Genomic DNA, 26,306 nt, shown 5'->3' with positions numbered 1-26,306 from the left:
GGGGGAAAACAACTCCAGTTAGAATTGTAAATTAGAAGGGTCAGAATGGGACCCCCAAAGGTCATCTAGCCCAACCCGCTGTTATGCACCCTTGTCCTACATGGTTCAGAAGGAAGCTCTAGGTTAAACGGGACATGTAAGGCGCGTTTAGCATTGATGGGGATAAGCTGTGGTTCCTCCAGGTGTTCCTGAAGTACTACAAGTCCCATCATCCTTGACCATGCTGCTGGTGGCAGGGGCTGATGGGAAATGGAGTCCTATCTGCAGGGCACCTGGCCCTCCCATTCCTGCTCATAGGATTGCACACAGGATTGCCTGCAGTCTGGCTAGGGAATGCCTCCCTCTCTCTATGGTAAGGCCCTGAGGAAGGGCTCCGGCTCACGGGAGCTGCTCTTTCCATAGAGCTCACAGGACATGAACCATAAATCTAATAACAGAGATTCACATCGATAATAGAACTTCCGGGACACCCTATATCACTTTCTGGGAGTGGAATGATGACTGTCCATAGAAATCTACTGTATTGTTGTTGTTGTTTAGTCATTTAGTCATGTCCAACTCTTCATGGACCAGAGCACGCCAGGCACTTCTGTCTTCCACTGCCTCCCGCAGTTTGGTCAAACTCATGCTGGTAGCTTCGAGAACACTATCCAACCATCTCGTCCTGTCGTCCCCTTCTCCTTGTGCCCTCCATCTTCCCCAACATCAGGGTCTTTTCCAGGGAGTCTTCTCTTCTCATGAGGAGCTCAGCTTCAGGATCTGTCCTTCCAGTGATCACTCAGGGCTGATTTCCTTCAGAATGGATAGGTTTGATCTTCTTGCAGTCCATGGGACTCTCAAGAGTCTCCTCCAGCACCAGAATTCAAAAGCATCAATTCTTTGGCGATCAGCCTTCTTGATGGTCCAGCTCTCACTTCCATACATCACTACTGGGAACACCATAGCTTTAACTATATGGACCTTTGTTGGTAAGGTGATGTCTCTGCTTTTTAGGATGCTGTCTAGGTTTGCCATTGCTTTTCTCCCAAGGAGCAGGCGTCTTTTAATTTCGTGGCTGCTGTCACCATCTGCAGTGATCATGGAGCTCAAGAAAGTAAAATCTCTCACTGCCTCCATTTCTTTCCCTTCTATTTGCCAGGAGGTGATGGGCCCAGTGGCCATGATCTTGGTTTTTTTGATGTTGAGCTTCAGACCATATTTTGCGCTCTCCTCTTTCACCCTCATTAAGAGGTTCTTTAATTCCTCCTCACTTTCTGCCATCAAGGTTGTGTCATCTGCATATCTGAGGTTGTTGATATTTCTTCCGGCAATCTTAATTCCGGTTTGGGATTCATCCAGCCCAGCCTTTCGCATGATGAATTCTGCATATAAGTTAAATCAGCAGGGAGACAATATACAGCCTTGTCATAATCCTTTCCCAATTTAATACGCTTATTTTCTTTTAATGATAAAGGGCTGAGTTCCAAAGAACGGGAATCCCTGCCTTTTCTCTCCCACGCACCTAAAAACCCCGCGTTTCCCCATCGGTTCCCACGAGCGGTTCTCACCGCATAAACGAATTCCTTCATATAAACCCGGAAGTCTTCTAACCTGCATGCAAGATAGCGTCTTTGTTTTTCGTACCTCTACGAAGCCTTCAACCAATAGCCTTTCCCACCCCATTAAAACCCCGCCCGTTGGCCCCACCGCGCAGGCGCGGAGGGGAAGCTTCTGGACGGGCGCGGTGCATTGTGGGGAGGGACCGTTAGCAACAGGGCTGCCGCCAAGATGATGGTGAGTGAATGAATCGACGCTTGTCGGGTGGGGGAGCCGCGCTTATCCGCCGCCATCCGCCGCCAGGACGGGCCCGCTCCCCTCAGCGGCGGTTCCCCGGCCCTCAGGAAAGCCTGGCCTGCGAGGACGGGGCGATATTGGCGGGGCCCGGGGCAGCTGAGCGGCCGGAGCTGCCCGGGGGCGAGCCTGCGAGGCCGCGGCTTCCTCGTCGCTTGTGAGGCCAGGCCGGGCTTTCTTCCGCGGCGAGGGTCCGCGGTAAGCCTCTGGGACTCCCAGTCCCATCAGGCCGTTCGGGAACCGGCTCCTCTGAAGCGGAGGCCGTTGTCCGCGCGGGGCGTTCTGGGAGTTGTAGTCCCGCGTATCGCATGGCGCTGTCCCGCCTTGCCGGCCCTTAGGAGTTTCTTTGTATGAGCCAGGGCGGATTTAGGTTGGATGAGGCCCTCAGCTCCTGAAGGTAATGGGGCCTTTTCTATGTCCAGCTGTTCTTTGTCAGCAACAAACTGTCTCTGTTTTTTGTGTTGAATGTATTCTATACAGTAATAATAATTTATTATTTACACCCTGCTCATCTGACTGGGTTTCCCCAGCCATATTTCCCCAACAATATTTACAAATGGCTAGTGCCCTCCAGGTGTTTTTTTTACCAGAACTCCCCCATCATGGGAGTTGGAGTTCCAAAGATCTGGAAGGAACCAGGTTGGCAAAGGCTCATGTAACCAGTCCCAGCCACTGGGCATAATAATAATAATAATAATAATAATAATAATATCTTTATTGTCCTTGCCCCCTTCGGGGACAACGAAATTACTTGACTGCTCCATAAAAACACTAATTAAACAATACAGTATAATACAGCAAGGGAGATTAGATGACTTTCAAAGTCCAGGCTTCCCATTCAGGGCCGAGATCGCTCTGGAGAAGAAGCTGTTCTTAAGACGGCTTGTTCTTGTCTTCATCGTCCTGTATCTCCGTCCCGACGGCAGGAGCTCGAAGAGACAGTGACCAGGATGCGATGGATCTTATACTATGTCCAGTGCCTTCCTATGGCACCTTGTGGCATAAATCTGCTCTAAGGTGGAGAGTGGGCAGCCAACAATGCTCTCTGCTGCCTTAACAACCCTGCACAACCCCATCCTGTCCCAGGTAGTACAGCTTCCGTACCACACACATAAGCCATAAGTGAGCACGCTCTCAATGGCACAGTGATAGAAGGTTTCCCACAGAACACTAAATTACAATAACCTATTAAACATTAAAAGCTTCCCTAAGGAGGGCTGCCTTCAGATGTCTTCTAAAAGTCTGGTAGTTGTTGTTCTCTTTGACATCTGGTGGGAGGGCGTTCCACAGGGCAGGTGCCACTACCAAGAAGGCCCTCTGCCTGGTTCCCTGTAGCTTTGCTTCTCGCAGTGAGGGAACCGCCAGAAGTCCCTCAGAGCTGGACCTCAGTTTCCAGGCAGAACGATGGAGGTGGAGACGCTCCTTCAGGTCTACTGGACCGAGGCCGTTTAGGGCTTTAAAGGTCAACACCAACACTTTGAATTGTGCTCAGAAATGTACTGGGAGCCAATGTAGGTCTTTCAAGACCGGTGTTATGTGGTCTCAGCAGCCACTCCCAGTCACCAACCTAGATGCCGCATTCTGGATTAGTTGCAGTTTCCGGGTCACCTTCAAAGGTAGCCCCAAGTAGAGCGCATTGCAGTAGTCCAAGCGAGAGATAACTAGAGCATGCACCACTCTGGCGAGACAGTCTGCGGGCAGGGAGGGTCTCATCCTGCGTACCAGATGGAGCTGGTAAACAGCTGCCCTTGACACACAATTGACCTGCACCTCCATGGTCAGCTGAGTCCAAAATGACTCCCAGGCTGCGCACCTGGTCCTTCAGGGACACAGTTACCCCATTCAGGACCAGGCAGTCCTCCACACCTGCCCGCCCCCTGTCCCCCAAGAACAGTACTCCTGTCTTGTCAGGATTCAACCTCAATCTGTTAGCCGCCATATGTGGTAATCTAAGGACCTGATGGGTGTCGAAAGCCATTTTCACATAACAAAATATGTATATTATCAAAGTAATTGTTGAACTGAAATGCAATTTTTATATTTTGGAAATGTACATCCATTTTTTCCCTTTAAATTTTTGCCCCCCCCCCCCCCGAGAGTGGGGCCCTAAGCTATAGCTTATTTAGCTCATACGTAAATCCGGCACTGGTATGAGTGGGCAGGTGCTGGCTTGGTGGCCCTCGCTGCCTCCTGTGGGAGGGAGTTCCATAGCTGAACTCAGCACTGCATGAATAATAACAACATTTCAAGAGGTTGGGCTAGATGACCAGTGTGGTCCCTTCCAGTGTTAGAAACTGAGATATGAAAGCTAGGAGCTAAATGGCACCTTAGACCTAGGTTACGGGTACAACAACTGAATGTCTAGGCGCACTTTTTGAATAACAAGAATGCAAAGCTGAAAATGAATGAACTGCAGCTAAAATATTATGCTTTAGTCCTTCCCTTGCCCACCTCCTTGATATTCTTCAGAGGGTCTCTTTTCCAGTCTTCTGAGAGTAGCTGCAAGTGAGGAGGCAGAAAATGGTCCTCCTTTCCTTCCACTCTGCAGTTTTAATCTGAAATCATGCGCCCAGAGCTCAGAAACGGCTTCCGCTAATGAAATTCCCTGTCGCAAAATGCGCCGAGAATAGTGGGAGTTTTGAACACTGGTCCCTTCCAACTCTGCAATTCTGTGAGTCTGTGAATCCTCCCAGTGGGGTTCTCTTTTTTTTATATATATAATTTTTATTTGGTTTTCTGGTTTTATAAAGACAAGACATACACAAAGAAAAGACTAAAGACAAAAACACGTATAAAATCAGCAAATCCCCGTTTCATAAACTTGTTCCCTGACTTCCCCCCACCTCCCCTCGTGCATCCCAGTTTCAAGGTTATATCAGCAAGTTGGTATTTCTCCTCTCAACATTCTTATTCATCTTATTACCTTTTTTATAATAAAAATTAATTTTCCTAAGTTGGACTTAAGTTCTCTTCCATCGATTTTCATTTTATCTTAATTAAGAGTCATAACAACCAAACCTAGAAGTCTTAAGAGTTTTTAAGAGTCTCTTCTTCCCTCCCTCCCATCCCCGGTTTTTGTCCCTTCCCAATAAAGATCCCGATTCGAGATTCTCAGCCTGGGTTCCTCACGTCCGAGGCTTTCAAATCCCTTTCAGTCCCTCTCCGCCTGTCCTGTTGGTAGTCCTTTATGTCAGTCGTCAAGTCTGGGAAAAGCTCTTTCACCATCAAAGTGTATCCTCTTCCCACAAGGGGGTTCAAAAGTAACTGCTGGAGAATTTCCACAAAGCCTATCTCTTCACAATCAAAGTCCAAACGGAGGCCCCAATCGTATTTCTTTATTTTAGTTTTCTGTATTCCATTTTGTCCCGGGACCTCCTCCTTCTTCTTCTGTGTCTTTCGCAGAGTTGTATTAGATATGTTCCCAGCATTTCCTTGCTTGTGTTCCGCAGATGTCAGCTTTTGGTTGTTGCTTCCCAGGATTACTTCTTCTTTTTCTTGTTGTTTAGTCTCTTCCAGCTCTGTAGGTATTGTTTCCCATTCAGCTGTGGATTCTTTCTCATTGAGGTCCTCAATACTGAGAGCAGAGTTGCCTGTTCCCAAGGTCATAGTCTCAAGTTGTTTATTCATGGCCAAGCTCTGTTCTTGTAAGATTCCCACCAATTGAAACATCCTTTTGATTTCCACTAATAACTTTCCTTCCACAGCCATTGTATCCATTGTAGTTTCACAGAATTCCCCCTAGGGGGAATCTGGTTACTTATTAGCCTTTTCACCAACAATCCTTTAACTGATTATTATTACTTTGTTTCCAACAGTTTTAGCTCAGTTATAACTCGTCTTAGTCCAGAGGGATCTTAGATGACAAATTTTCCACTTTAAATCGGCCGTTTGACAGCTTTGACAGCTGTCAAACTCCGCAGCTCTTACACAGGCACCAAAGCAGGACGTTCCCGGGCCCGGGAGGGGGGGTTGTTTAAAGCAAAAAGAAGGTTCCCAAAACTCCACTCTCCAGCCCAAAATTTCCCTTAGTTAAATCTCGGAAGTTAATGTCCTTTTTAACTCACCCCACCAGGGGTAGGCTCTCCAGCTTAGCTCTTGCGCCGTTGCTTAGATCGTCTGCAAGGGGGGGGGTGCGGACTTCCTTTTAGACACCCCCCGCTCGTCTCCAATTCAAGGTAGAATTTTTATAAAGTCCCAATCCGTCTTACTCACGGGCGATTCTTTCAGTCCAAATTTTCAAGGAAGGAAGTCAGCGCTCTCTGGTTATGGCTCGCGGCTTCGCTCCACCGAGGTAGCGATCGACTCTCAGTGCCACGCCACCCCCGTATCCCCTCCGCAGCCTTTAAAAAGGCTCTTTGCGAATCAGGGGGGGCGCTTAAGGCACCCGCCGAGTCTTCAGTCCGCAGGCTTCCGCGCCTGCGGTTTTTAAGGGTCCCCGCGTCGCCGGCGCGGCAAAGACCCATCCTCAGTGGAGCCGATTCCCTCCGGAGCTCGGAGGGAATCCGCCATTTCCAGATCGCGTCAACCCGGAAGGTATCTGGTCAGCCTCTCACAGGTATCTGGTCAGCCGCTGTGAGAAGAGAATGCTGGACTACATGGGCCATTGGCCTGATCCAACAGAGCCCTTTTTACATTAGGGGACTGGAGTTCCCCAACACTGGCTTGGTTAGCTTAAGCTGTATGGCAGAGACAATGTCCTCTTCTGCTTCTGTAATGGGCAGAAAGGGCCCTGCTTTCCTTCGTCGCAGCTGCCCCATAAATCTTGCATGCTGGGCGGTGCCTTCTCTGCAGTCCTTGTACAGTGGTGCCCTGCAAGACGAATGCCTTGCAAGACGGAAAACTCGCTAGACGAAAGAGTTTTCCGTTTTGGAGGTGCTTCGCAAAACGAATCTCCTATGGGCTTGCTTTGCAAGACGACAATGTCTTGTGAGTTCCTGCTGGTTTTTTTTCCCTTTCCCCCCTTTTTTCTAAGTCGCTAAGCCGCTTATCAGCTGATCCGATCAGCAGATAAGCCGCTAATAGCGCTAAGCCACTTATCAGCTGATCCGATCAGCAGATAAGCCGCTAAAAGCCGCTAATAGCGCTAAGCCGCTGATCAGCTGATCTGATCAGCAGAAAAGCCGCTAATAGCGCTAATCCGTTAATCCTTCAATGGGCTTGCTTCGCAAGACGAAAAAAACCGCTAGACGAAGAGAATCACAGAACGGATTCTTTTCGTCTTGCGAGGCACCACTGTAGTTGCATGGTGCCTTTACCGTGGCTTGCTCCCAGGTTCATGCACATAGGATTGCAGGGCCAGGTCATCAAAAGAGAATGGTGGTGATTATATTTGTACAGTGGTACCCCGCAAGACGAATGCCTCGCAAGACGGAAAACCCGCAAGACGAAAGGGTTTTCTGTTTTGGAGGCGCTTCGCAAGACGAATTTCCCTATGGGCTTGCATCGCAAGACGAAAGCCCATAGGGAAATGCTGGCGGTCGGGAGCAAAGACTTTCGCCCACAGCCGGCCTTCAGAAGAGGACCTCTTCTGAAGGCCGGCGGGGGGCAAAAGTCTTTGCTCCCCCCCCCGCCTGCCTTCCCCCCGCCTGCCCCGGGCGATCTTAAAATGCTGGCGGGCGGGAGCGAAGCGTTCGCTGCCAACCCCCAGCATTTTAAAATCTCCAAGGGACAGCAGAGAAGTCTCTGTCCCGGGGAGATTTTAAAATGCTGGGGGTCGGGAGCGAAGCGGTGCCGACCCTCAGCATTTTAAAATCTCCCCGCGTCCCGGGAAGGTTTTAAAATGCTGGGGGTCGGGAGCGAAGCGCTGCCGACCCCCAGCATTTTAAAATCTCCCTGCGTCCCGGGAAGGTTTTAAAATGCTGGGGGTTGGGAGCGAAGCGCTGCCGACCCCCAGCATTTTAAAATCTCCCCGCGTCCCGGGAAGGTTTTAAAATGCTGGGGGTCGGCAGCGCTTCGCTCCCGACCCCCAGCATTTTAAAACGCTGTTCCGAAGGGGGGGCGGGAACACCTGCCCCAGCCGCCCCACTTCGGAACGCTGTTCCGAAGCGGGGAGGGGGACGGGGTCACCTGCCCCAGCCGCCCCACTTCGGAACGCTGTTCCGAAGCGGGGAGGGGGGGCGGGGACACCTGCCCCAGCCGCCCCACTTCGGAACGCTGTTCCGAAGCGGGGAGGGGGGGCGGGGACACCTGCCCCAGCCGCCCCGCTTCGGAACGCTGTTCCGAAGCGGGGAGGGGGGGCGGGGACACCTGCCCCAGCCGCCCCGCTTCGGAATGCTGTTCCGAAGCGGGGCGGGGGGCGGGAACACCTTCTGAAGGCGGGCAGGGGGCGAAAGTCTTTGTCCCCCCTGCCTGCCTTCCCAGGGGCTTTTAAATCGCCCCGGACAGCGGAGAAGTCCTCCGCTGTCCGGGGCGATTTTAAAATGCCGCCCGCCAGCATTTTAAGATCGCCCTGGACAGCGGAGAAGTCCTCCGCTGTCCCAGGGTTTTTTAAAATGCTGGGGGTGGGAAGAAAAGCCCTTGTTCCCCCCCCCCCAGCCTTCAGAAGAGGTCCGGGGACAGACTGTCCCCGGACCTGGTCTGAAGGCGGTTTCCCTAGGAACGCATTAATTGATTTTCAATGCATTCCTATGGGAAACCGTGCATCGCAAGACGAAAAAACCGCAAGACGAAGAGACTTGCGGAACGAATTAATTTCGTCTTGCGAGGCACCACTGTATTGCCTTTTTCCCAGACCAGAATTCAAGAACTTAAATCTGTAAGCTGCCTTGCAAGACTTACCTGTAACATAGAAAACATAATCATTAAAAAGTAGTTAAATACTAATAGAATTTTAAAAGCGTATAAAAAGAATTGATTAAAATATAAATAACAACAACAACAACAGGACGCTGTGTCCAACCCAAACTGATCATTTGCTTCTGTCTCTGAGGTGGTGCAGAGTGCACCTGAGCCGTTAAAAAGTGCCTATGAATGTTCTGTCGCATCATGCCAGCTTGGCCAGCGACTTGCGTTGGGCTTGTAGGTGGTAGTTCTTGGCGCCTTGTGGATCCCAACAAATGCATTCCTGAAGCATTTAAGGATGGAATCTGCTCTCCAATTCAGCTGTTTCTTGCTTTAGTGTTTCTGCATCTGTGTATAGGAAGTCTGGCTAACAATGCTGATTTTTCTAGTGGAAATATTGTGTTGTGCTGTTCGGCGCTGCCTTTTCTATGACAAAAAAACCTTTGTCACTGTCCTGGAGGGTCTTTTGTCTGACAGTTTGTTTTACTTGCAGCCCACGCCTGTTATCTTGCTGAAGGAAGGCACAGACACTTCCCAGGGGGTCCCTCAGCTTGTGAGTAACATCAATGCCTGCCAAGTCATCGCAGAGGCCGTCCGGACCACTCTTGGCCCTCGGGGCATGGACAAGCTCATTGTTGATGACAGAGGTGAGCCTGCTGCCATCTGTGAACCTGAGTTGCTCTGCCTCTGGTGTCTCTGTATGGCAACCTTTCTCTAGATACTCTCTAGCCATCTCAATCAGTCAGTGGCACAGGTCTTTGGGGAGGTTTTGTCCTACAAAGAAATGGCAGGTGACATTGAAGGGAGGGGGATGAGCAACTGTCCATGCGTCGCTGTCCATTTTGAAGACAGAAGACCCCCCCCCATGCCATTGTTCACCTGAGACTGGAATACTGGACAAGGATAGCTATGTGAAAGAGTAACCCTTTATATCAAGGTGTTTTGGAAATTTCCTATACAGTGGTACCTCGGGTTACAGACGCTTCAGGTTACAGACTCTGCTAACCCAGAAATAGTACCTCGGGTTAAGAACTTTGCTTCAGGATGAGAACAGAAATCATGCTCTGGCGGCGTGGCGGCCCCTTTAGCTACAGTGGTGCTTCAGGTTAAGAACAGTTTCAGATTAAGAACAGACCTCCGGAACAAAGGTACCACTGTACATCTTTGCTACCTAACTTTTTTGGTAATGTGAAGACCCTAAATATATTAATTTCCTTGAATCCAGAGTGTAGCACGGTCATCTTCACGGGTGCAGTGGCACCCTTGAGGTCTTACCTGGCTCCCACAATGCCTCTGACCCTGTCCTGATCATGAAAGGGCAAGGTGACTTTATTTCTGGAACCTCTTTAGTTGCCACTTACTGCAGAATTTTTAGTAAGTCCAAATGTACCAGTGTGTGTAGTTCCAGGGCCTCCTCCATCTATGGGAGGCAAAGACCTATGCTAACTACCTGAGTGCCTGGTTGGAATGGAAGTATTTGTGGTGGTTCTCCTTCAGCAGCGGGATCACCCCCCCCCTTCATGGTTTGCTAGGGAATGAGTTGCCACATCCTTCTGGGCAGCTTGTCATCTGATTTGGTATGACACTCTGTCAGGGCATAAGCTGGTAAAGTCTGTTTGAAGCTTAATGTAAAGCCATGGAGATTTGTCACTTTCTGAGCTCCAGAGAAGGGCAAGGGCTTGCACTTAAACATCTAGGGGCGTCAGTTTGCTAGCAGGCCCAGTATGGGAATGGAAGCTATGTGGTGGCTTCTCCCCTTCCTCCCACCTTGTTCTGGGTCCTGGAATTGCATGGAGTGCCTCTGAAGCTCACTGTGCATTCACAGGAAAGCCTCACTGCCCTCTTTGGGGGACTGGATGGGCTGGAGGTTAGCACAATATTTGGATGGCTTCCATGCCAAAATGTGTGGCCTTATGGGAGGAGAATACCGAAGAGGGAGGGCAGTTGCCTCTAGGAAACCCACAGGAAGGTTCTGACGTTATCTGGCAGAGCACGGCTGATAACAAAGTGCTGGACTAGGTGGGACTCTCCTTGGTCTGATCCTGTAGGGCTCATCTTTCTCTTCCTAACTTCAGAGTCCTGATTGACCTGCTCAGATGTTGCAGGTGCATCTGCTTGGGATGCTTAGAACAACCCCCTGCAGTGCAGGAATCAACTTTGTTCCTGAACTTTGTCTCTGTTAATCTTTGCAGGCAAAGCAACTATTTCTAATGATGGCGCCACCATCCTGAAGCTTCTTGATGTGATACACCCTGCTGCAAAGACACTTGTGGACATCGCCAAGTCACAGGATGCGGAGGTGGGTGTGGGAGGTTTGATAGTTTTCAGTGGTAGGTAGATGTTGGTACTCCTGCTCGTGCCTGTGTCTTCTGAGCTTTACAACATCTGTAGCTGGGATCCAACGTCTCTTTCTCTCACAATGGCAAGCTGCCATTGATTTTTCCAGCATCCCATCTTGTGGTAATCCACAGATCCGCTCCTTTGAAGGGTGATGGAGTTTTGAGCCAGATGTTGGATTTGTAGCGCTTGTGATTTCGGACGAGAGAGGGCAGGACAAGGTGGATAGACACTTAAATCTTCCTTTGTGTAGAGATTTCCAAAAGGGATACATGACAAATCTGAAGAAACATGAATCGCGTAGGCTGTTTATGTTGGCCAGATTTAACATGTTTCCCTCGGTGGTAGTGAGAGGAAGATACTTAGCTATCCCAGAATCAGAGCGTCTCTGCAAATGCAGAAAACAGGAACCCAATACTCTAGAGCATATATTCTTTTCCTGTGATTTTGGCAGTCATGCCAGAAAACAATTATTTGAGGCCCTAAAATTGAATAGACAGATTTTTACACAACCAACTGTTCAGGACCTGCTGGCGGACAGCGATGACCAAATTACTTTAATAGCGGCTGAATTTTTAAATGCTGTCCATGAAGAGAGAATGGGCCATGATAAAGAGACTTAGTGGTTTTTAATGGTAGGTGATGTTGCTGTGTTGTATTATATTATCTATGTACACCGATTTATTTCCTGGAGTTAAGAATAGGTCTGGGATAAATTGTGTTCACTGAGCCCGAATTTTATACAGTCTGTATATGATGTTTGTTTGTTAATGTGTGGTGTGCTATGCCTAATAAAGGATTTTGAATTGAATTGAATTGAAGGGGGATAGAATGGGGTGCAATTTACTCCATGCGAAGTTGGGGCACTTGCCGCTGCTTTGTGAACTTCCCTTCGCAGAGATTTCTGGCTTTCAGGCACACGTCATTTTTCCTTCTCTTTTCCTGCAGGTTGGCGATGGCACCACTTCTGTTACACTTCTAGCTGCTGAATTCCTAAAGCAAATCAAGCCCTATGTGGAAGAAGGGCTGCATCCCCAGATCATCATCCGTGCCTTCCGCACTGCAACCCAGCTGGTAAGGGAATCTTCTGCACCCTGCCTTCCTTTGTGGAAGCTCTTTTGCACCTGGGGAGTGAAGGAACAAGAAACAATATTTACAAATGGGTTCTAGCCAGGCCTGGCTAGTGCCCTCCGGGTGTTTTTTTACCAGACCTCCCCCATCATGGGAGTTGGAGTTCCAAAGATCTGGAAGGCACCACGTTGGCAAAGGCTCATTCAAACAGTCCCAGCCACTGGGCATTATGCACCTCTGAGCCGAGTGTAGTAGTAATAATAATAATCAGTTTACCGTTATACCCAAATTAAAATCACCACCACCCCAACTAGACATTTTTTAAAAAAATATTTTTATTAAGCAAATTTAACAAATCAGTTTATAAATCAAATATAACCTATTACATTTCCCCCTCCCTCTCCCACCCTCCAGAGACTTCCCTCAGCTCCCCTCTCTGATTTGTTCATACATATTATTCTCTGCATGTTGTAAAGTTGTACATATCATTACCTTATCTGTCCTATGTTCTACTACTAAATTTGTTTATTCAAAACCTGCCAAGGAGTCCAAATCCTTTTGTTGTCTTTTTAAATAGTTTATAAATAGTTCCCATTCTTCCTTGAAGTCATGGTTGTCCTCCTCACGCAGTTTATGAATTAACTTTGCCATCTCCGCATAACTCATCAGTTTTTCTTGCCATTTTTCTTTCGTTGGGACTTCCTCATTCTTCCATCCTTGTGCTAACAAGACTCTTGCCGCTGTTGCAGCATACGTAAATAAGTTCTATGTTTTTCTTGTCCTAAAATCCCTAACAAAAATGCTTCTGGTTTGGGTTTTTTTACAAAAGTTGTTTTGAACATTTTTTTCAATTCATTGTATATAATCTCCCATTTTTTTTAACTTCTCTACATACCACATATGATACAAAGTATCTTATTTTTCTTTACATTTCCAACTTAGATTTGAGCCAGTTTTATACATTCTTTACCACCCCAACTAAACATTTAACCAACCCAACAAAAACAAAATGGGAACCAAAATTAAAACCGTTTAAAACCTTTAAAAACATTTTAGCCAGTTGCCCCAACCCAAGAGTTGTTCCAGCAATGTCCCTCCGGCCTCCCAGTAACCCTCTTGCATCTCCAGAGGTGTTGTAAGACTGCCATCTGCTGTGGTGCCTATCACACCAAACACTGCGTGGGGCAGAGGCTCGCACTAATCCTGTTTACGTGGAACCTGGAATCAAATACATGCCTTTAAGGCAGACCATTGTCCCACTTCTGTGCTTCCACCTCCTTCTTGCTTTGACAACAAGTAATAAAAAAGTCAAAATACGTAACTCAAGATGACAATAGGACACTATGCTTGTGTCCGTGTTGGTGAGGCTGACACAGAAAGGGGTTGCCGTAAATCATCCATAGGCAAACTCCGGCCCTCCAGGTGTTTGAGACTACAATTCCCATCATCCCTGACCACTGGTCCTGTTAGCTATGGATGATGGGCATTGTAGTCCCAAACATCTGGAGGGCCGGAGTTTGCCTATGCCTGCCGTAAATGGTGCAGACTTCAGGCTGGGTAATTGCACATGGCGGCTGAATCATGGCTGCACTGGCGCAGGAGTTTGGCAGGGGTTGAGAGCAAAGTCTTAATTCTGGTTCTTGCTTTGTTTTGGCAGGCAGTGAATAAGATCAGGAAGATTGCCGTTACGATCAAGAAGACCGACCAAGAGTAAGTTTCCTCCATGCCTCAATTGGAAAGGTTAAATCCACAACCTCCCTTCATTGCTGGCTCAGTTGGGTGCATCTTTTTATTGACGCTCTGCACAAATGTGTGCACCTACGTGTGTGCAAGTGGTTCTTAAATGGATTGGGCGCATGCAGTGCCCCTCTGCGGTTGGGGCATTGGCAGCATGTTTACTGCTCACTAAATTTAAGTACCATGGATTCAGCAGTAAGCTCTGGATGGATATATTGCGGAAAAAAGCAGGAATGCAACAAAATGGAAAACAACTTTGCATTTCTGTGCACATGTATCTCTATCATGTAGCAATAGGTAACTGGAAGCCTGGGTGCGAAATCTGCCCTCCCCCAAAGTCTTCCAGTATAGCTCCTTATCCCCCTCCAATACAGTTTCAGGTTGAGAAAGGGCAGTTTACCCTTCACCCATCTCAGTGCAAACATCAGCAGAGGCCCTGCCAGAATCCTCCCTTGTCTCTGTGTGAGATGTTCAGTCCAAGGCTCATGCCAAGTCACAGACATGACAGGAGGCAGTTGCCATCAGAAAAGGAAACATTGGGAGCTTACATGCGGGATGGAGGGAGGAATGGGCTTAAGCAACCCATTTCCTGTGTTTTGTCTTATATGGGGCTTAGCTATGGGTAAAGCCAGTATAGACCCATCGCCACCTTGCTTAGTTTAGGATACGATCGGCAGCCAGGCTCTCCATTGATAATGTTGTTCTTTGGAAAGTCTTTTCAAAAGTTTTGCTGCCTAATCTTTGGAAATGAATGTTTGGATAGCCCTATTTGGACTCTCTTTTTTCTACATGCATTCTTAATCCCAACATGATTGATGGATGCAACTCCTGGGCAGGTGGAGGGCTGTGCAGTTGTTGTTTTTTAATGTATACAGGGGGGGGTATGTTACCTTTCCTAGAAAAAAAGGCTATGAAAAAATATTTGTGTAAGAAACAGCTGTTTGACAACTTCCCACCTTTTGCAAATTGCAGCAGCAAAAATTTAATGCACAGAACTTTAATGCTGGTTGACATCAGCCCTTTTTGACTGTTATCCTCCATGCAGTTAGAAACATGCAGAGGCAGAGAGGTGGGCCCCATCCCTCCTGTGACCCACTTGCAGGTGGGTGTGGGGAAGGTGTGACAAGGGTGATCTCTGTGCATGGAGGGGGCTCCGCCTGTGGTTTATCATTGCTGTTATTGATTATGTTTCTATACTACGCTTCAGCTGAGGACCACAAGGCAGTTTGCAATATAAAAACACAATAATATGTACCATAGTAGCAAACGGAAATCATACCACCCCCACCGCAGTTTAAAAGGTCATAGGTGTTTTAATTAGTCAAAGGCCCAGGAGTTTAGAATCCCGATTGCACAGAGTTGTTAATCAAATGGAGGCCTCTGCATAGGGCAAGCCTCCCCTCTTCACTCCTCCCCTCCAGTGCCCAGTCAGGAGGCACAGCTGATGGGTTGGGTTAGGCTGCTGGCTCATTTCTATTCCCCCCCCTGCCCCCCATGATTAATGATTGCGTGGAGGACATTGCCTGAGCTGATAGATTCCAGCTAAGAAGATACATGTTTTGGTGATGCAATTAAATCTTCAGGCAAATGCCAGTTAATCTTTAAATGAAGGAACTGTAATTAACAAGACTTCCATATAATTGACTTCTTTTTTTAAAAAAAGAAGTGTTCTTCTGTGACGGGCATGCTGTCTTTCCCAGGCGTTCATGCCTGTGGAAATGTTACTTTCCGTAGGCATTTTATGATGTTCATAGTGGTTCACGAGAAGTAGCAATAAGCAGGAAAGTTGTTCTTCTGCGTGTGCGCCCGCACTACAGCCAGTGCCTGACCTAATGTGCAAAAACAGAAAGCCATCCATTTTCAAAGCAGTCGTGAGAATCACTTAACTAATTGCAGTGTTTCTTTTTTGTAGCCTAACGAGCTCATTTTAGACTTGTGCTGTGTGTGTTGCTTCTTTAGCCTCGGGGCTGCCTATTGCTACAGAGCACTTTGAGAGCAGGCAAGAAATGGCTCCATCTTTTCCTTCTCTGCAGGGAGCTGCGGAGCTTGTTGGAGAAGTGTGCAAGCACAGCTTTGAGCTCGAAGCTGATTTCCCACCAGAAGGAGTTCTTTGCCAAGATGGTGGTGGATGCCGTCATGATGCTGGACGAGTTGCTGCAGATCAAAATGATTGGGATCAAGAAGGTGCAGGGAGGAGCCCTGGAGGTAAAGCCCCTGGCCTCCTAAAGTTCCCTTTGGCTCAGAGGAGTCTAGGCTGGAATTCCTTTCCAAGTCTAAAAAGGGTGGAGAACATAAGATGAGGCTGCTGGATCAGGCCGGGGGCCTGTCTTGTTCTTGCCCTGGCCAACAAGGTGTCTGTGGGAAACCCTGCAATCTGACCTTCCAAGACCGCTGTTCAGGTAGCGAGCGAACTGGGAGCTGCTGGCAAAGTTCGAGCAACTGATGGAGAAAGGGAATGATAGTAGATCATGGGAGTGCGAGGAGGAAAACGAAAGGATAAAATCACTTTGGGTGATGTCCAGTCTTAGTCAAAGATGATGATGGCGATGATTGTACCACCCTTCATCTGTAGATCTCAGGGTGGTTCACAACAAAGAAATACAAGATTAAAAACAAAATGCGTAATAAAAACAAGAACAGTAACTCCCCCCACTTCTTTAACAGGCCCATCACTACACACCATGTGGCTTTCAAGAATTATTTCTATCTTTTCCTCCCTCTAAGAAGCCAGGCTGCTGCACTTAAAAAATAGTCATAATCACAGAATTTATATACCGCTTGATTGTAAAAAGCTTAAAAGTTGTTTACAAAAGATACATCTAAAATCAAGAAAAAATTCCAACCATACTTTAAAACATATGAAAGTTAAAATAGGGTAATAGATTAATATAATCTCCGCTTTCTAAGCATCTGGGTAGTTTTGTCTAAACAAGAATGTTTTTTTGCAGGCACCAGAAAGAGGACAGTGAAGGCCTTGCTTGCTTCATAGAGCACACCCTTTGAAATTAATGGACAAGTCCATTGACTTTGCAGGGTCTATGGTACAATTTAGTTGGATGCACTAAGGCTGCATTCCTGTACGCATGTAATTGAAAGTGAGCCCCACTGAACTCAGTGGGGCTTCCTCTTGAGTAGGAACCTAAGTAGGAACCAACGGAAGGTTGCCTGCCATCCGAGAGTGGGCGTGAGGAGTGAAATGACCTTTCCTTTCCTGCAGGATTCCCAACTGGTGGCAGGTGTTGCCTTCAAGAAGACCTTTTCTTACGCCGGCTTTGAGATGCAGCCCAAGAAGTATGAGTCCCCCAGGATCGCTCTGCTCAACATTGAGCTGGAGCTGAAGGCAGAGAAGGACAATGCTGAAGTCAGAGTCCACACTGTGCAGGTAAGGGCTCAGAACCGCTTGGGGAGAGAAGCTGTGGAAATGTAACGTCTTGCCAAAAGAGCCGTGTGCCTTGCGGGGTAATCTTTGACTTCCATGCGGCATTTGGCCAAGTTGATAGTTGGAACCTCATTACCTAACCCAGAGCTTTCCAAGCTTTGTCACGATATGTTAATGTTTTGGCTGCAGTGTGTAGGTTTGCTGCACGAACGCTCCCTGCACGCTTTCGGGGCTGGTTTAATCTGCGGTTTGCTAGTAAAACTCTGTCACGAATGATGCGTGTATAAAAAGTGTGTCACCAACATGAAAAGTTTGGAAAGTTCTTCTATAAGGAGCACCTCGGTTCAAGGGACTGTGAGCACAGCAGAGGACTGCAGAATGGTTGCAGCCGCCTTGGACAAAGGAAGCTGCCTTGTAGTGAATCGGACCATTGGCACATCTAGTTCAGTACTAGTTACACTGACCGGCAGCTGCTCTCCAGGGTTTCAGGCAGGGTTCTCTCCCGGCCCCACCTGCAGATGCCAGGGATTGAACCTGGGGCATTCTGCATGCAAAGCAGACTCTCTACCACTGAGTTTTGGCCCTTCCCATCCTTTCTCTTCTGCCCTCACCCTGTCCCCATAGGGTGGCAGCTGCCCAACAAGGCAGTTTCTTGGGTGGGCAAGAGCAATGGAGAAGGGTGCTGATGTAATAGATAGATAAGATAGATAGATATACCTTTTATTGGCATCACATACAACATCCAAAACAAATCAATACAGAATTACCACTTCCCCAGTGGCACAAAACATTTGCTAAAAGAAAGGAGGCAGAGCAGTCTGTCGTCACATCTCTTGGTCTCCAGGAAGATCAGACATCTGCAGTGTATTTTGACGACAAAAAACCAAATAGAGATATTTCGCCACTAACTTGGTAAGTTCCTGATCATTCCCCGGCAATAGAAAATGTATGACCCCTGACTCTGGTTTCCATTTGGGGATACAGAGTTGATCTAGAAATTGCTGGTGGAGATCAGCATATAGTTTACAATTGAGAACCATATGTGTGAGGGTTTCCACCAGGTGGTCTTCACATGGGTGCTGATGTGGGCACCCACCTTCCAGCAGCTAACTGGTACCACCTCTGTGACAGGGAAGATCTAAAACCAATGGTTGGGGAACGCTTCTAAATGTGCACACCTTGGATGAACATTGGTGCCCCTGATCCTGTTTCCATGTCTAGATTTACTGTATTGGCAGAGTTGTCATTCTCATAACGCCCTTTGCAGTAGACAACTATCATATTTTTCGCCCTATAGGGTGCACCGGCCCATAGGGCGCACCTAGTTTTTTTTTGGGGGGGGGGGGAAATACAGGAAAAAAAAATTTTTCCCCAGGCACGGGGCTGGGGCGGGGGACGCTCGGGCTTCCCCCGACCCCAGCCCCCAGAATAGGCTACTGTCCGCAAGCCTTGGAAGCCCGGTGGGAAGTTGCACCGGGCTCCCAAGGCTTGCGGAGAGCTTCCTGAAGCCTGGAGAGCAAGAGGGGTCGGTGCGCACTGACCCCTCTTGCTCTCCAGGCTTCAGCGAAAGCCTGCATTCGCCCCATAGGACGCACACACATTTCCCCTTCATTTTTGGAGGGGGAACAGTGCGTCCTATAGAGCGAACAATACGGTACATTGGCACCGTACCCCACCCTTGTTTTTATTTTATTTTAAGCCAAACAGATCCCCCCCCCCTTGGCTAAAGAAACAGCACCGATAGCTTCTTGCCTAAATCTCCCTCTGCAGGATTACCAGGCCATCGTGGACGCCGAGTGGAACATCTTGTACGACAAGCTTGATAAGCTCCACAAGTCTGGGGCCAAAGTCATCCTCTCCAAGCTTCCGATTGGCGATGTGGCCACCCAGTATTTTGCTGACCGGGACATGTTCTGTGCCGGCCGAGTCCCTGAAGAAGATCTCAAGAGGACCATGATGGTGAGGTTTCCCCTGTTCGCCTTCCCAGGTTGTTGGCCAGGTGCTTGGGGCTACCCTGTCTATGCAACCAGCCTGAGCAGTTGCCTTGGGCGGCAGCCCTGTTAGAGGAACTGGTGAAGCAGCACAGGAGAGAGAAAGGTAGGCCTGGACCCCTTGCAGGTCGCTAGTTGCTGAGCTCAGTTCTTGGACATTGAGCGCAGCTGCAGGGAGCAGCAAAACGCCTGTACAGTGGTATCTCTGGTTGCGAACGGGATCCGTTCCGGAGGCCCGTTTGCAACCTGAACAGAACGCGACCCGCTTCTGCGCATGCACGTGACGTCATTTTGGGCATTTGCATATGCGCGAGCGGCGAAACCCGGAAGTAACCCGTTCCATTACTTCTGGGTCGCCATAGGACGCAACCGGAAAACGCTCAACCTGAAGCAAACGTAACATGAGGTATGACTGTATGCGATTCTCTGTTACCGTGGAACGCTGCCCGTTTTTTGTGCTTGAAATTGAGAGGGGGTGTGTGGGTGGGTGTGCGCCTCCCAACATTTCTGTTCCTTTATTGCAATTTGCAATGGCTGCTCTTGCTATCCCCTGCCACTTGTTTAGGGTTTATTGCCTTGATTAATCCTAGGGCATTGAGGGATGCTGTTTTTATCTAAAGCTTGGGACCAGTTTACTTGCGGGATCACCTTAACCGGCTATATGCTCACTCGACCGCTTCGATCTGCAGAACTGGCGCTCTCACAGGTGCCTCACAGTACTTTCTCTGCATTTATAAGAAATAGATATTTTAGTGTGGCATCACCAACACCTTGGAACTCCCTGTTTAATTCTGATAAAGAATTTTGCAACACTGCCCTGTTAAAGGGGTAAAGAGTACTTCGCTATTACCATATTGGCCCGAATATAAGCCACACTCCCCCCCCCCCCAAATTCTGACCGTAAAAATTTAAAGTGCGGCTTAAACTTGCGACCTTACAAAAATTGGCTTTTACGATATCGCTGCTGAAACATACATATGGTAAAACGGAACAGTTGCCATTTACAGGCGTGAGTGTCTGCGGAACTTTAAGGGAGTGGCTTATATTCGGGTATTGTCTCCCCCCCCCCCCAATTTTAAAGGTGCAGCTTATTTGCGGGTGTGGCTTGTATTCGGGCCAATACGGTATTTATTGAATTTATATCCTGACCTTCCAAAGCACCCCAGGCCATTGATGTGGAATGAATAAGTCAACGCAGTAGGCAGACTAATAGGCACTATTGTTTCGTAGTGATACTTATATATGAAAATGACATTCTCATAATGGGGGGTGGAGGGAGCGGAGCAGCAAACCTAGTCAACAGAGCTCGGTTTTTGCTTGTTTGATGCTAGATCAGTACCCTCTAAAATTGTACTCTTTCCCCATGCCCTGTAGGCCTGCGGTGGATCCATTCAGACCAGTGTAAACTCCCTGACTGATGAGGTCCTTGGGCGTTGCGACCTCTTCGAGGAGACTCAGATTGGAGGCGACAGGTAAAGGCAGCCTGGCCAGGATGGCGGAGGCACGGGACAAGCTTTGGAGTTGCCTTGCTTGCTTTTAATTCACACACATTTGGGGGGTTTCTTGAGGTGGCTGGACGTAAATATGGGTCTGCCCTTTCCTCAGAGGGCATCTCTGCTAAGGCGTGGCGCGGCTGTGACCCCCATGGACACTAAGACACGCTTCCCCCTTTCTCTGGCAGGTACAACTTCTTCACAGGCTGCCCGAAGGCCAAGACCTGCACGATAATCCTGCGTGGAGGGGCGGAGCAGTTCATGGAGGAGACGGAGCGTTCTCTCCACGATGCCATCATGATTGTTAGGAGAGCAATCAAGGTGCGGGTTGAGCAGCTAGGCTGACTTGGGGTTCCGTAGCCCTCCTGGATGTCTTCATCAGCCATAGATCATGGCCCAGCCAGAGGGGCTCCTGTAATCTGGGAGTGTCTCCCCTCTGCCTTCCCAGTTCAGATGTGCCACAGCTTAAGGTGCAGGACCACCTGCCTGTCAATCATCTGACATCATAGTGATGCGGGTGGGGGAGGCGGGAGATAGCCAAATCCAGCAGAGAGCAGGATTGAACTTCCTGCATGTCAGCTGATGCACTGGGAGTTAAGTTCTGCTTGGTCACTGTGTGAGCAGCTGATCAAGCCACAGCGCTACCTTTTGGACCTCACCTGGAACACCGTCTAGTGCTTGATGCCAGTTGTAAGAAGGGTATTGATAAGCTGGAATGTATGTAGAGGAGAAGATGATAAAGGAGCTGGGTACAGTGGACTCTTGGGTTGCAAACGTGATTCGTGCGGGATGTACGTTCACAACCTGCAGCGGTGCGTCTGCACACGTGTGGGTTGCGATTTGGTGCTTCTGCACATGCACAAAGCGTGATTTAGTGTTTCTGCGCATGTGCGACCCCCAAAACCCGGCAGTAACCCGTCCCGGTACTTCCGGGTTTCGGCGGGTCCGTAACCCAAAAAAACGCAACCTGAAGCGTCTGTAACCCGAGGTATGACTGTTATGTTTAGCCTGGAATAGAAGAGACCAAGAGGCGATATGATAGCCATCTTCAAATCTCTAAAAGGCTGTCCCATGGAAGATGGAGCAAACTTGTTTTCTGCTGCTCCGGAGGGTTGGACCTGAACCAATGGATTTGAGATGCAAGAAAGGAGATTCTGACTAAACAGAAGGAAGACCTTTCTGACTGTAATTACTGTTGGACTCTGGAATGGTCTCCCTTAGAAAGTGGTGGATTCTATTTCCTTAGAGGGTTTTCAGCAGAGGATCAGTGGCCATCTGTCAGGGATGCTTGAGCTGAGATTTCCACATTGCAGGGGGCTGGACTAGATGACCCTTGGTTCCCTTCCAACTCTACAATTCTCTGTTTCCTTGGCTGTTCCAGAAAGCTTCTTCTAAAATTCTGCCGCTTTCACTTAACCCATGTGCGGCATGTGGAGCCTTTGAATAGCTTGTCTTCGTGGTAGAAGGGTTTTTTTTGGGGGGGGACTGGGGGTGGGTAGATTTCTGGGCCTTGTATTGCCATGAGGATTGGGATTGTAAATGGGGCAGGAGAAGGCAGGCGAGCTGCAGGGAAGCTGTTGTGTGACATGCATAGAAATCCACACACACACACACACACACACACACACATATACAGCTCCTCTCATCTCTAAGCTTTGGCAAACAGCTCTTCTCACGCATCCCTACCTCAAGAGCTGGAAACACGTATCCTTGGAAACAGGACTCCAAAGCATCCTACGTGGGGGGAGCCCAGAGCCCTCTGCTGGGACCCAAAGGACCAGCTGTGGCATCAAAACGAGGCTCTCTGCAGATGAAAGTCTGGCCACCTGGACCTTCTTGAGAGCCACCTGCTCCTCCCAGCAGCACCTCGGTCTGTTGTTTGCTGAAGCAAGCTGGGAATGGTGGAGACATGGCCAAGCGATCAAACAGCCAAAGAGCCCTTCAGTGAGAGTGGCTGCCTTCTGGCTACTGGCGTCCCCCAAAGCAGCCTCTCTGTTCGTGTCCGCCACATGCCAGAGGATGCTGGAACTGCAGCCTGTTGGCCCCACGTCTCATCTAAGGAGAGCAGCAAAGCTGTCAGTCTGTTGCTGCGTCTTGGGCAGGCTTTATGCGTGACTTCAGCACTCCCCTAAAAACGTGAAATCTTGCAGGCACAGTGTGGGAGGGAACCTCGATTTCAGCTTTCTCCCGAAGACGCTGACTGCCGCGTAATGTGTGAATGGACTCTCCAGTGGTATTGTAAAGGGACGTCTGCTAACAGAGTTCCCTAAACTCTGGGTCAGGTGTGCTCTTCCCATGTTCGTTTTGATGCAGCCTAACGTCTGCAGTCCAGGGAGCTCCCAGAGCTCAAGAAGTTCAGCGGGGATCCTGCATCCTTTGCTAAAATAATATACAGGGAGTCCTGGCTATACCACATATTTTTAGAACACGCTAGCAATAATCCATCTTTGTGGATTGCTAACCATGAATTTATCCCACTCTTCCTAGTCTCTGCTTAGAGGCCTTTCCATGCTGAATTAGCATTACTGAATGTTATTTTGTTGTGTTTTTTGATTTAGTGTACGTGGTTTAGGGAATTTTTATTAAATGTACTAAGTACAGTAAATACTCCATGTCTGCTTTTAAAGTATGCAAAACCTGAGCTAGTTTTGCATATCATTCTCTGCATGGATTTCAGATTTCTTTAGCTTTGCATTACACGCCAGCTGTGCCTCCCTCTCACTGCCAGCAGGCTGGTGGATAGCATTGGCTTGTGTGAACTCGACAGACGTGCCTTCGCTCCTTCCAAACAGTGTCAGCCAGATCCGTGCGAGGCAAACTGCCAGTGGCGTCTATGAGAACAGCATAAATTAGACCTGTTGCGATAGCTGACTTTTTTTTGAGAGAGAGAGAGAGAGGTGACCTTTCCCCGCTTAATTGTGTGCTTCCAGAATGACTCTGTCGTCGCTGGTGGTGGAGCTATAGAGATGGAGATCTCCAAGTACCTTCGAGACTATTCCAGGACCATTCCAGGCAAGCAGCAGCTGCTGATTGGAGCCTACGCCAAAGCCCTGGAGATCATCCCGCGGCAGCTCTGCGACAACGCCGGTTTCGATGCCACCAACATCCTCAACAAACTCCGAGCCAAGCACGCCCAGGTGAGCAACCTTAGCCAGGCTTGCAGGGGCCGTTCTGCAGCCTTTTCAGAGCAGCAGATTCCACTTCTATCACTTCCCAGCAGTGGGCAGGTTGGATACTGCTGCATCTTCATGGCAGGCTTCCTGGTGGTTCTGCTCAGGGTAGATAGGAACTATGTGCTGCTTCTCCTCGTTGCATGCAAACACAAAAGTCAAGGTCCACAACATTTTCCTTTTATTTACTTAACGAAATTTGCGTGCTGCTTCAACTCATCAGTGGGTTACAAAGAATGTGGAATATGTATATAAATTTCTACGCCAGTTTCCTAAACATGGGTCTCAATTTGTTTTTGTACTACAATTCCCACCATCCCTGCTAGCTAGGGATGATGGGAGTTGTAGTCCAAGAGCAACTGGAGAGCCAAGTTTGGGAAACACTGGTGTAGAGCAACTTGAAATAAAATTTGATATGGACAAAGCAATAGCACAATATATGTTGTATAATATATAGGCAACTCCCCATTTACGTGAGGGTTACTTTCTGAAGCACCACGTGTTTTAAGTGAAACCACGTATATTGGGAACACCCTTGAAAAAGCCTGCAAACACCACATTCTCCCTCCAAACCTTGCTCAGACTCCCAGCTCTTCACCAGCCACAAAGGTTGGCGCAAGGGCTCGTAGGATTATGAGGTGCTGTTTTTGCACCACTTTTGGTGTTTCCGTGCTCTTTTAGGGCTGGTTTGTCCCCTTTCCGTTCCCCTCCTATGTCCACGGTGATGCACGGGGAAGGCGCATAAATGCCTGTACAGACATTACAGTTATGGTGCCATTGGGCTGGAGGGGGGAGCCAGGTTAGTGGGGGCAGAGTTAAGGGGCCGTCGCTTGACCTCCTCACCGGGTGTGTTCTATCTGCCCCTCAGGGTGGCAAGTGGTACGGCGTAGATGTGAACAACGAAGACATCGCCGACAACTTTGTGGCCTGCGTGTGGGAGCCGGCGGTGGTGCGCATCAACGCCCTGACCGCAGCGTCCGAGGCCGCCTGCCTTATCGTGTCCGTGGACGAGACCATCAAGAACCCCCGCTCCACGGTAGACGCCCCTCCTCCGGGCCGCGGCAGAGGGCGAGGCCGGCCCCATAACCACTGAGGGGCAGGTGTCGCCAGCAGCGCAAGACACGGGGAGCCCCTCTCTTAACAAGACCCGGTCCCAGGACCCCTTAGAAAAATGCTTTCCCCATTGGCAGTCCTCAAACAACCTTCACACTGGGGGGAAAGGGGGAGCGAGGCGCTCGCAGCGTTGCTGCTCTGCTCCCAGTGGGTCTCCTCCTTCAAACGGGAGAAAACTGGGAAATCCCAGACAGTGCGCCCTCCAACATTCAGGTCCAGACAACCTTCGTGGTTCCAGACCTTTCTCCCTCCTGGGTTTCTCCATATCCTTCAACTTCTACTCTCAAGGGGCCCCCCTGGATCTCTGCATTGCTGGCACGGCGCTTGTCTGCTAAAGGAGCTAGGAATGTGTTGTATTTATTGGTGGTGTTTTTTTTCTACTGGGGGTTCAAACTCAGCCATGAACACAATAAACAATTAAAAAAACACACAGTTCATTGCCTGTCTTCTGTACCGCACTCCTTTGTCGTTACTCGAACCTTCCTCGGGGAAAACTGTCGAAAGGTGGAGGTTTTGAAATGTAATTTATGGCCCATGAGAGAAAGAGTACACACCTGGGCATTTGCCTGGTGTGACAGCTTGTTTAAAATCCTGTATATGGAACCAAGAACGCTTCTCTGTGGGCCCATGAGCACTCCAGGTTCCTGAATCATCATTCACCTAAAAGTTAACAGTTAAAAAGTTACAATGTTTTCTTCCACCCAGTAATCTTGCAGTTGCTAGGATGGTATTCTTCAACCACCTGGGTGAACATGAAGGCTTTTAAATCCCTCCTGAAAGTTTATAATGATGGAGGAAGGTGCACCTCACTAGGCTCGGGCAATTTGTACTGCCAGGTATACAGCAGGCTCCTTTGAACTTAGGTAAAGGTAAAGGGACCCTTGACCATTGGGTCCAGTCGTGGCCGACACGGGTTGCGGCGCTCATCTTGCTTTATTGGCCGAGGGAGCCGGCATACAACTTCCGGGTCACGTGGCCAGCATGACTAAGCCGCTTCTGGTGAACCAGAGCAGCGCACGGAAACGCCGTTTACCTTCCCACCGGAGCGGTACCTATTTATCTACTTGCACTTTGACGTGCTTTCGAACTGCTAGGTTGGCAGGACCGAGCAACAGGAGCTCACCCCGTCGCGGGGATTCGAACCGCCGACCTTCTGATTGGCAAGCCCTAGGCTCTGGTTTAACCCACAGCGCCACCCGTGTCCCTTCCTTTGAACTTAGGCAGGTGTCAATCTCATGATGATTGACAAGGGGTGGTTACACATGGCCTTGCTGGTGGTGGTGGTTCAGAAGAGGAACATAGTGTTCCACCTCTTAGGCCAGCACTGCTTATTCTCCTGTGTGGGGTTCCTTGCTAGTCTTTAAAAATGGTTTGCATCCTTCTGTCTCAAGAGACAATGGAGCAT

General features: G+C 48.9%; 1 protein-coding gene across 1 annotated transcript; it reads left to right on the top strand.

Annotated features, from left to right (window-relative positions):
* The first annotated feature begins 1,621 nt into the window (after positions 1-1,621).
* On the top strand, positions 1,622-25,331 carry CCT7 (chaperonin containing TCP1 subunit 7). The gene is made up of 12 exons (XM_081207132.1): positions 1,622-1,773; positions 9,104-9,257; positions 10,803-10,909; positions 11,896-12,021; positions 13,676-13,728; positions 15,789-15,960; positions 16,973-17,137; positions 18,905-19,093; positions 20,500-20,597; positions 20,807-20,939; positions 23,549-23,755; positions 24,657-25,331. Exons 1-12 carry the CDS (start codon positions 1,768-1,770, stop codon positions 24,879-24,881), a joined length of 1,635 nt encoding a protein of 544 aa, XP_081063258.1. The 5' UTR covers positions 1,622-1,767; the 3' UTR covers positions 24,882-25,331.
* Positions 25,332-26,306: the final 975 nt, after the last annotated feature.

Source organism: Podarcis bocagei (genome assembly GCF_964188305.1).
Source record: "Podarcis bocagei genome assembly, chromosome: 9".
Taxonomy (NCBI): Eukaryota; Metazoa; Chordata; class Lepidosauria; order Squamata; family Lacertidae; genus Podarcis; species Podarcis bocagei.
This window is presented reverse-complemented; position numbering and strand designations above follow the sequence as displayed.

What these genes read in the sequence shown, in the direction of transcription:
- CCT7 (XM_081207132.1), top strand. An exon ending in CCAAGTCACAGGATGCGGAG is followed by an intron (nt 10,910 to 11,895) that starts GTGGGTGTGGGA and finishes CTTTTCCTGCAG; the next exon opens with GTTGGCGATGGCACCACTTC. An exon ending in TCCGCACTGCAACCCAGCTG is followed by an intron (nt 12,022 to 13,675) that starts GTAAGGGAATCT and finishes TTGTTTTGGCAG; the next exon opens with GCAGTGAATAAGATCAGGAA.